The sequence below is a fragment of the Salvelinus sp. IW2-2015 genome, linkage group LG16 (genome assembly GCF_002910315.2).
Source record: "Salvelinus sp. IW2-2015 linkage group LG16, ASM291031v2, whole genome shotgun sequence".
NCBI classification, from domain to species: Eukaryota; Metazoa; Chordata; class Actinopteri; order Salmoniformes; family Salmonidae; genus Salvelinus; species Salvelinus sp. IW2-2015.
In genome coordinates this window covers 15,732,715-15,742,375 of record NC_036856.1, presented here as the reverse complement: position 1 = coordinate 15,742,375, position 9,661 = coordinate 15,732,715, and the positions used below count along the sequence as shown (strand labels likewise).

Below are 9,661 nucleotides of genomic sequence, written 5' to 3'. Positions count from 1 at the left end.
TCTAACCCCTTTCCACACAGCCCTTACAACCCCCTTATCTCCCTCGGTGTGCGCACACACACACCATGGTCCTACTGCTTGTCAAGAATTCAAAAGGCAAAAAAAAAAAGTTTATCTTTTTGCAAATTTTTTGTTTACTACAGAGGTTTCATTTTGTTTAAAACAGGAAAAAAGGTAACAAAACGAGAGGAAAAAAACAGGTCTTTGGAAGAATCCCGCATTGTGTCGCTAGWCTACCAGCTTTTTCTCKGAGCATTTTTTTTTTAAAGGTCAAAGTTCCAGAGATCCGACTTCGCCCTCATCTGAATCCTTTACAAACGTAAACAAAACAACAAAGTACAACGTGTGTCTCTGGTCTCCACGACACCCGCCACTCTCTTTACAGTCCTTGGTGCACCAGGGGAGCCTAGCCCCCACTTTATCCAATCGGAGCGCTCCTTCCTCAGTAGATAACTTCGTACACAGTGGCCTTCTTGTCACCTGAGCCCGTCACAATGAACTGGTCATCGGGGGAGATGTCACAGCTGAGCACCGAAGACGACTCCTTTGACTTGAGAAACAAAAAGAAAGGAGTCCAGTTACACCCACTGACAGAGATACTGTATTGCACTTAAATTACACTTTCAAAACAAAGTGGTTTATATAATCCTGATACAGTAAATACTGAGCTAAAGACAAATAGTATAAAATGGCTTAAATAACAACATATGCACTTGAAATATACTCTTGGCATTTCTCTAGAGAGAGTGTATCAAATCCCAGACCTACCTGGAATATGCTTGATCCATAGGGTGTCCGCCATGCGTTCAGGAGGTTATCTTTGCCTGTGCTCACAAACCATTTACCTGCCGAACCAAAGAGACACACAAAGGGAGATGAAAACTCTGGGCAGAGGAGATGTAGCATGACAGAGGGATTGCTAGTCGGTCGCATACAGGGAGAAAGGGACTGGTGCCGTGTGAGCCTCAGAGTCATTTCAGGATAGTTTTGTCCTTAAGATTACGCAAGAAAACATTTGAATGGAACAATTAGGAGTGTGGCACGTACCACAGTAGGCGAACTTGAGTGAGAGCACACAGCTCTCGTGGAGGTGCAGCTGGTACTTGTCTGGTTTGGAGACGTGCAGCACTTCTACATTACTGCTCTCCATGCCCACTGCCAGCCACTCTCCTGTAGGACAGTAGCCCAGAGAGAAGATCTGGAGGGAGGGAACGGAACAAAGAGAGAAAGCTGATTACACATCTGACAAAGATCATCATCACGTGTGAAGTGATACAGAGAGGAGTGACAGGCCAGTGAAATACAGTACTGGGCCGTATCCACAAAGCGTCTCAGAGAAAGTCCTAGGAATCCTGTTAAAACCTGTTTTAAGACAAAAAACACTCCCAGCTCAGAGTAGGTTTTAGGATGATGTTAAGACACTGCTCAGACAAACTCCAAGAGCCAGGAGTGAAATCTAAACGCAAAAGTTTCTCAGCTGGTAATCACAACAGTTTGAGGTACCGCAAAGAAAAGATAGTGATGACGCTCAATGACATTGTTGCAAATGGGGAATAACTAATCGCGAGGAGGCATCATGGCCAGGTGTGAACTCCACAGCACGTTTCAGACAACCCCGTGAATGTGACTGTTGCAATGGTCAAACGTTTGATAGAATTTTCACCAAACACGAAAATTTGCCTACTCTTAATTCTTGCTTAATATATTGGCGTGCATAACCTTTGTTTAACCAATTCTGATGGTTGTTAAGTGTAATATTGATAATATTACCGTTATATCAACAAACTCGTCGCTCCTATTTAACAGCTATTAAATCGCTGTGGCACAGTTGGCATCAAGTCACTTGCCGATAATGTTGCATACGTTTGAAAGGTCTATAATTTAATCGAAAACAATCTAAGTTAACATAGGCCCTAGATGGCTACAAAAATTAAKAGCGTGAAATTGCTTTCCAAAGGGATAACTTGAAATACCGTGATGTATGTAACATGATGAAAGAAAGACTTAAGTATTTAGGCATATGTGAAATAGGCCTCATGTGAAATCATTGTCAAAAGCGCAAGAGATAGGCCTACTGTTGCATGCAGGTCTAGATTTATGGATTGATCATATAGATATAAAAAAACATTCTTTCAACAATTCCAAAGCAATTGCAACTGGCGCAGGAACCACTGACTCACTGCCTTTATGTATTATCAAGATGCCTGCTGGTAAGTCTTATAAGTCTTAACTGGTTATGAGGTCCTCTAAATATTTGTAGAATAGGTGGGACTTTTATTACATTACATGTATTTTTATAGTCTTTTTTACATTTGTATTTGTATTATTTTACCCCCTTTTTTCTCCCCAATTTCGTGGTATCCGAATGGTAGTAGTTACAGTCTTGTCTCATCGCTGCAACTCCCGTACGGACTCGGGAGAGGCGAAAGTCGAGAGCCATGCGTCCGCCGAAACACAACCCAACCTAGCCGCACTGTTTCTTGACACATTGCACATCCCAACCCGGAAGCCAGCCGCACCAATGTGTCAGAGGAAACACCGTACACCTGGCAACCTGGTCAGCATGCAGTGCGCCCGGCCCGCCACAGGAGTCACTAGTGCGCGATGAGACAAGGATATCCCTGCCTGCCAAACCCTCCCTAACCCGGACAAAGCTGGGCCAATTGTGCGTCGCCCCATGGACCTCCCGATCACGGCCAGCTGCGACAGAGCCTGGGCTCGAACCCAGAATCTCTGGTGGCACAYCTAGCACTGCGATGCAGTGCCTTAGACCACTGCGCCACCCGGGAGGCCGTATTTTTATTGTCAATTGTACATAAGTTCCAACGGAAACTTGAGCCAATCACTCTGGATCAGAAATGTGCGGGGGCTGCAACATTGGTAGGTCAGGGAGCAGTTGTTGCTGTTTTTGTAGGGGGTTAACTGCCTTGCTCAAGGGCAGAACGACAGATTTTTCACCTTGTTGATTTGGTGATTCGAACTGGCAACCTTTCAGTTACTGGCCTAATGCTCTAACCACTAGGCTTCATGCATACTCTTATGTGTAAAAATAAAAGCTATGAATAAAATGGCTCTTTTCTCACAGCACAAATGTTATACTCTGAGAAACAATGTGGACATGGGCCCTGATCTAATCTCAGCTAGTCTCACAAGGTCTCCTTTGATGTCAGTACCTGTGAGGTGAAGTCATGCTGCTGCAGCTGCCGTCCCTCTCTCAGGTCCCAGCACCGTACTGTGTTGTCCAGCCCCCCCGTCCACAGTTTGGTCCCATCGTTGGAGATGTCAATACAGCTGGCCCCGTCAGTGTGACCCTGGAACTGCCTGGGGAGCATAAAGATCACATCAACACCTAGCCATTCAGATGTAATCCATAGTCTATAGCAGGGGTCTCACAACCTTCTCTAGCATGAGAGATACTTAAAAAAAAAAGAATTGCGAGCTACTCGTTTTTTTCTAGCTTTCATAGGCATATTTTTCTCTTCTCCTCTCCCCTGCAACTTTTCCCCAGGTCCTTAGCGTGCAAGAAAAGGTAGTGCACTTTTTTTCTGCCAATATACCAGGTAAAGTAATGGTTAAACTGACTGATTTTTGTATTATACTAATTCGATTTCAGAGGGGGTTAATTAACAACACTAATCTGTGATTATTTCCCCAAATTATGTTTTATATTTTCCCAAATTATGTTGTTTTCTCAGTTTTATTTTTCCTTGTTTTACACTCTCAAAATTACAATTGTTCATAGAGAAACAATGAAATTGGATTTTCTGAACATGAACATATTTAGATTGTTGCGTTTAATTCCCCTTTAATTGTGCATCTGGCCCTTTAATTGCACATCTAGCGAGTGAGGAATGTGCCGTCTAATGTGCCAGTCTAGCGATGGTTCTGTACTTCCGCTGCTCAATTCATTGCAAAGTTTGCAATTAAAAAATAATGGATACAAAWTATATACCGTACTTACTCATGATATACTTACTACTTTGCAGTTAACATTTAATTGAGACGGTTTTAGGGAAAGTATTTCTGTCAACCACCAAGACAATTATCACATCAACTAGCTACACACAGAGTGATAGACAAACGCACACAACACAAACAGACGGGCAATAATTAATTGGCAGATATTGTGTTAGGTTTGGCTTTTTAAGCCAATAGTGGTTAACAAGGGGTGGGATAATAACAATGTTGATTAGATAGTAGCTGGGAGCTTGCGGTGTCTGATTCTTGTGAGATTTGTTAATGACAGTTTGCAGTGGAACATGTGAAAATGGCCAATGCTTTCAGAATTGTTTGGTGAGCAACTCATAAGCGGGCTGCGAGCTACTGGTAGCTCACAATCAACCTGTTTGAGACCCCTGGTCTATAGCCTCCAATCCTGAGCTCTCCTCCCTCTCTCTCTCCTGCCCTACCCTCCCAATCTCCTCCTCTTACCTGACCAGTGTCTGGTTGTGCAGGTCCCAAACCATGATGTTTCCCCCCTATACCCTTCCTAACCACCTCCTCATCCTCTTACCTGACCAGGGTCTGGTTGTGCAGGTCCCAGACTACGATGTTGCCGTCACTGCAGCAGGAGAAGCAGACCTTGTTGTCGGGGGAGATGGCCAGAGCGTAGCAGGCCGGGGCAGAAGACGTCAACTCCGCCTTGATGCGGGGAGTAGTGTGGCCAAGTCCCAGATTGACAACGTGCTGGCCTCGCCTCCAACAATGAGGGTCCGCCCATCAGGGAGAGCTTGCAGGAACGGATGTAGTTATCCCTATTCTGATTGGGTAAACAGAGAAAATAACTCCAGTAATTAAGGTGTGAAACATGTGACTGTGTAATGGGCAACATAAAATCCACAGCAGCAAAAATGAGTCCTCTCAGGAGTGTAACATCAGTAATGCAGCCTCAGCAGTACCACCAGGGAAGAAATACACCCCAAGAACATTGCCCTTCAAGAAAACTATTTTTTATGGACACTGGAGAGCATTAAAACAACTACCCGTCTCTGTATACTTTTAACTTCTGCCTATGTGTGACCAGGGTTTGAGTGCGTCCATCCTCTCGCTCTTCCCACCCCTTCGTTGATCTTTGTCAGTGCATCTGTAGCTATCCATCTATGACCACTGTCAGTGTGTGTGTCCTTCCACTCACCAGACAGTCAAGCTGGGCCATGGGACTTCTTTGCTGCCAGGCTGGCTGATGTCCCACACCTTGACACAGCCCTTGCCGCCGGTGTAGACGTGACGTGTGGAGGTGCTGATGGTGACGGCACACACCACCTCTCCGTGGTTCAGAGTGTGGATCTGACGGGCATGCCGCGGGATGCCRGGGCCCAGCAGGGCATCCGGAGGGAAAGGCACCGGCTGCATCTGTCCATCCGCACTGACATGGAAAGAGTAAGCACTGGAGAGAGGCAGGAGGGAGGAGGAGAAGTATAGTTGTTACTTTACAAGGCTGAAGCTTGAGGTTAACCTCCAACAATAAAACCCTACAATAACAACAGAGGAATATGAAGACTGTTTTATAACAGTGTAATTGTGCTGTGGTCAGASAATAAGAGGGCGTGGTGACCGTATAGGAGGTTGTGGTAGCAGAGGCAGAGAGAACAGTACTCACGGCTTTCCTGAGGCAGCAGACTGCAGGCTGGCGGGTAACCCTGGGACCCTCATGTGGGGGTGAGGAGACTCATAACCCACCTGGGGGACAGGGACAAAGAACATATGTTAGCGCAGGCATCTGACAGAGCAGTCACAAGTCAAACTCCCAGAAAGCCTTCTCAAAATCACATAGTAGATTTAGAACGTTTTCCCACAGTGAATTATAACATTCCATAAGGAGATATAATTGGTGTATGAAGTCATGCAATTGGATGACAATAAATATGTAATCAGTATGTGCATATATATATATATATAAATAAAAGCGCTTTCTTTCCCTCCACTTCATCACTCTCTCACCACTGCTGATCGTCCGTATCCAGCTGCTGCTGCGGCTGCAGAGCCATTCATCTGGGGGGAGACCAGGTGGAGCCCAGCCCCGTAGGCTGCTGCTGCCCCCGCCAGTTCCCCATTCACCCCTGGAGGGGGCAGGCCAAATGCCCCGGGGGGGTACGCCCCCTGCACTGCCAGAGGGTTCCTCAGACCTAGAGCTAATGGGGAGAAGAGAAAGGGGGAGAGAGGAGGAGAAGACGGAAGATAAGATTGTGAGAGAATCGATAAAGCAGCAAATTATAAAACACTGTTCATAACCTTAGAAGGCTAGAATCCAACCAGTAGCTGATGTTTATCAAAATCAAATGATTTGTCACATGCTTCGCAAAACAACAGGTGTAGACCAACAGTGAAATGCTTACTACCCAACAACGCATAGAGAAAAATGTAACAATAGAAAAATAATAACACAAGGAATAAATACACAACGAGTAATGAATTATAACCTAGCTATATACACAAGATACCGAGTCGATGTGCAGGGGTACGAGGTAATTGAGGTAGATATTTTTTTTATTTGACCTTTATTTAACTAGGCAAGTCAGTTAAGATCAAATTCTTATTATCAATGACGGCCTAGTGGGTTAACTGCCTTGTTCAGGGGCAGAACGACAGATTTGTGCCTTGTCAGCTCGGGGATTCGAACTTGCAACCTTTCGGTTACTAGCCCAATGCTCTAACCACTAGGCTACCCTGCCGCCCCATGTACATATAGGTAGGGGTAGAGTGACTAGGCAACAGGAGAGATAATAAGCAGTAGCGTATGTGATGAGTTAAGAGTTAGTGAGAAAGGGGGTCAATGCAGATAGTTAACTAAATAGCTACTCTGACTATTTAGCAGTCTTATGGCTTGGGGGTAGAAGCTGTTCAGGGTCCTGTTGGTTCCAGACTTGGTGCATCGGTACCGCTTGCAGTGCGGTAGCAGAGAGAACCGTATGGATTGGGTGACTGGAGTATTTTACAARTTTTAGGGCCTTGCTCTGCAATGACCMTAAAATAATACTGAACAAAAATATAAATGCAAATATTTAGAAGATTTTACTGAGTTACAGTTCATATAAGYATATTGAAATAAATGAATTAGCCACTAATCTATGGATTTCACATGACTGGGCAGGGGTGCAGCCATGTGTGGACCTTGGAGGGCATAGACCCACCCACTGGGGGTCTATGCCTCATAAGGCATAGACCCCCAGAATGAGTTTTCACCACAAAAGGGCTTTATTACAGACATGTGTTTATGTGTGTTTTTTGGGGCCTGCTGTATGTCAAGCTCTGTTGTAGTCACATTGATAAAGGTGTCAGAAACAGAATCCCACAGTTCTTACCTTTCTCACAGTACTAAGAAAGTATTCGTAGGGTTAATTTGAAACAAAAATGTACTTTGAGGGTAGTATACAATATTATCTGTTGTTTAGAAAAATGCCACCAGAGGGCATCAGAGTTGAGGTTTAACAGTTAGCACAGAGGAGTTCCTGTGGCAGCTCTGATCCTCTATGCAGGGTTCCACATCAAGTAGGATCAAACACACAGCGCAATGCCACAGAAGAGATCACCAGACCACTACTGCACTCTGCTGGCTAGTTTGCCACACTGCAGTGTGGAGCCACTAGACTACATAGAGAGATTCTGGGAGAAGAGTGATGCATTCCAATAGACTGAAGCAACGTAATAATGAAACAGTTCAGTCACAGTCCTTCACCTCTCTTAATCTCGCCGTTTAAAGGTTCCCGCATAGCTCTCAACCCCACAGGCAGTAGGCAGACGCATCAGTTAACCCACATCAAGGGCAGTTTGGATCGCTCAGCTGTTTGGAGCGTGGTTTACCATTTTGATTTATGCCATGGACCACAGATACTGAATATAGATGGAAACTCTTGGCAGCTTCAGATAAAATGTTCTGGTAAATGATCATGGCTGGTATATTGAAGACCCTTTAAAAACCTAGTGAAAACTGCAATGTAAATACAATCCATGATCACGATGGTCTTGTGGTTGGTCTTACCCAGAGGGTCAACGCCAGGTTTGCCAGGGAGGGAGCGGAACTGTGGGGGGGCACTGGGGCCAGGGGTGGAGGAGTCCTGGGAACTGTGGGGGGTGCCTGGCTTCATACCTGGGGTACTGGACTTCTCCCTCTGTTAGAGAAAAAGAGGGAGGGAGAGGGGTGAAGAGAGAGAAAGAGAGCGAGAGAGATCGGGGCCGAGAGAGAGAGATGGGGGCGAGAGAGAGGGGGAGAGAGATCGAAAGAAGCAGTGAGAGAAAACGACAGTGTGAATGAGAATTTCAATGAGAATGTGAGGGGGAGTGAGAGAAGGAGAGAGTGTGATGTGAATGTAAGATGTCCTTCCATCACAGCTATCAGAAACACTAGGTGCTAATACTGTAGAATTACACAAAGGACATCCAACATGAAGAAATCCTTTTGGAATGGATGTCATATTTAACAGATGACTGCTGCTCTTTGTATCTAGAATAATATATCTATGCTGAAGAAAGATCATGCCCAAGGAGATAAGTGTGTGTGTAGAAACGCAGTAATTCAGTAAGGCTCAGCATGGCTAGGGTCACATGGGGCCGTGAGCATCCTTGACACTGCGTATGAAGCTGAATTGAAATATCATCACTGAAACTAAGTGTGTAGGCTGTGCATGTCTCACCATACATACAATCACTCATCTGACTCTGAGCATAACTGTATGAAGCTGTGTGTGTGTGTGTGTGTGTGTGTGTGTGTGTGTGTGTGTGTGTGTGTGTGTGTGTGTGTGTGTGTGACAACGTCATGTAATGGACTGATCCTGAGCATACCGGCGGCTCCCGGTCCTTGCTGCGGGAGGGGGAGGCTTGGCTGCTGGAGGAGGCCAGGGACGCGGGGCTGGCCTGGGGAAGGGCGTCTTTACGGGAGGGGGGCAGTTTGTCCAGGCCGTTTTCTCTGGACGAGTAGGAGTGCACACTGCGGGGGGATGAGGGGTCCTGCGGGGTCACAGAGACGGGGTGGGGGGACGTTAGTCCACTAGACGTGGTACCGCTGAGTGTTTCTCTCATCAATCTGAATCAGTCAATTATCAGAGTCAATTTGGGTCTGAACTGAGGCGCAGAGATGGACCAACTCACCTCATCCACCACCAAATTATCATCACTCTTATCCGCATCGCTGCCCTGCAATCAAAATGTGGGCTTTTAGTTAAAAATGGAACACACACAAATTAACTAATTACTGAACACAAACACCCACAATTGGCAATCAACTCAGTATACTAACATAATCTGTCATGAACTCCTTCTCGTCAGCTTTCCTCTTCTTCCCATTGCTGAGGTAGTCTGCTGAACGGCCCTTATCCCCGTTGGACATAGAGCTCTGAGGAGGGAAGGATAACGAAGTGAGAGGGACTGTTTAATCATGTCAACTTCATAACCACCCTGGCGAAATGTGATGAAAAAAAATCATCACAGAGCCTCGACTGGGGTTCAGTGTCCGTGAGGGGGATAGAGAATGGAGATGTAGTATGGTGTACTGTACTATGTTGTAGCGTACTTGGGTGTAGGGAACTTGAAGTGTAGTGTACTCACCGGTCCAGCCTCGCGGTCTACGTCCATGATGGACAGCATCGCCCCGCGTCCCCGCAGCCAGCCAAAACAGAGCAAACACAATACAGCATGACTATCACCATTCTCACAAACACACAGCTAA

At 45.7% G+C, this 9,661-nt stretch overlaps 1 protein-coding gene across 1 annotated transcript in view; it reads right to left on the bottom strand.

Annotated features, from left to right (window-relative positions):
• Positions 1–105: 105 nt before the first annotated feature.
• Positions 106–9,661, bottom strand: part of LOC111975764 (transducin-like enhancer protein 1) — a 40,628-nt gene continuing 31,072 nt past the window's right edge. The window contains 16 exon segments of the mRNA XM_070447551.1: positions 106–550; positions 769–845; positions 1,048–1,198; positions 3,174–3,321; positions 4,514–4,658; positions 4,661–4,729; positions 4,732–4,759; positions 5,135–5,161; positions 5,164–5,386; positions 5,600–5,679; positions 5,941–6,131; positions 7,979–8,108; positions 8,779–8,943; positions 9,085–9,129; positions 9,233–9,328; positions 9,541–9,603. Coding sequence (XP_070303652.1) covers positions 443–550; positions 769–845; positions 1,048–1,198; positions 3,174–3,321; positions 4,514–4,658; positions 4,661–4,729; positions 4,732–4,759; positions 5,135–5,161; positions 5,164–5,386; positions 5,600–5,679; positions 5,941–6,131; positions 7,979–8,108; positions 8,779–8,943; positions 9,085–9,129; positions 9,233–9,328; positions 9,541–9,603 — 1,746 coding nt within the window. The 3' untranslated portion in view covers positions 106–442.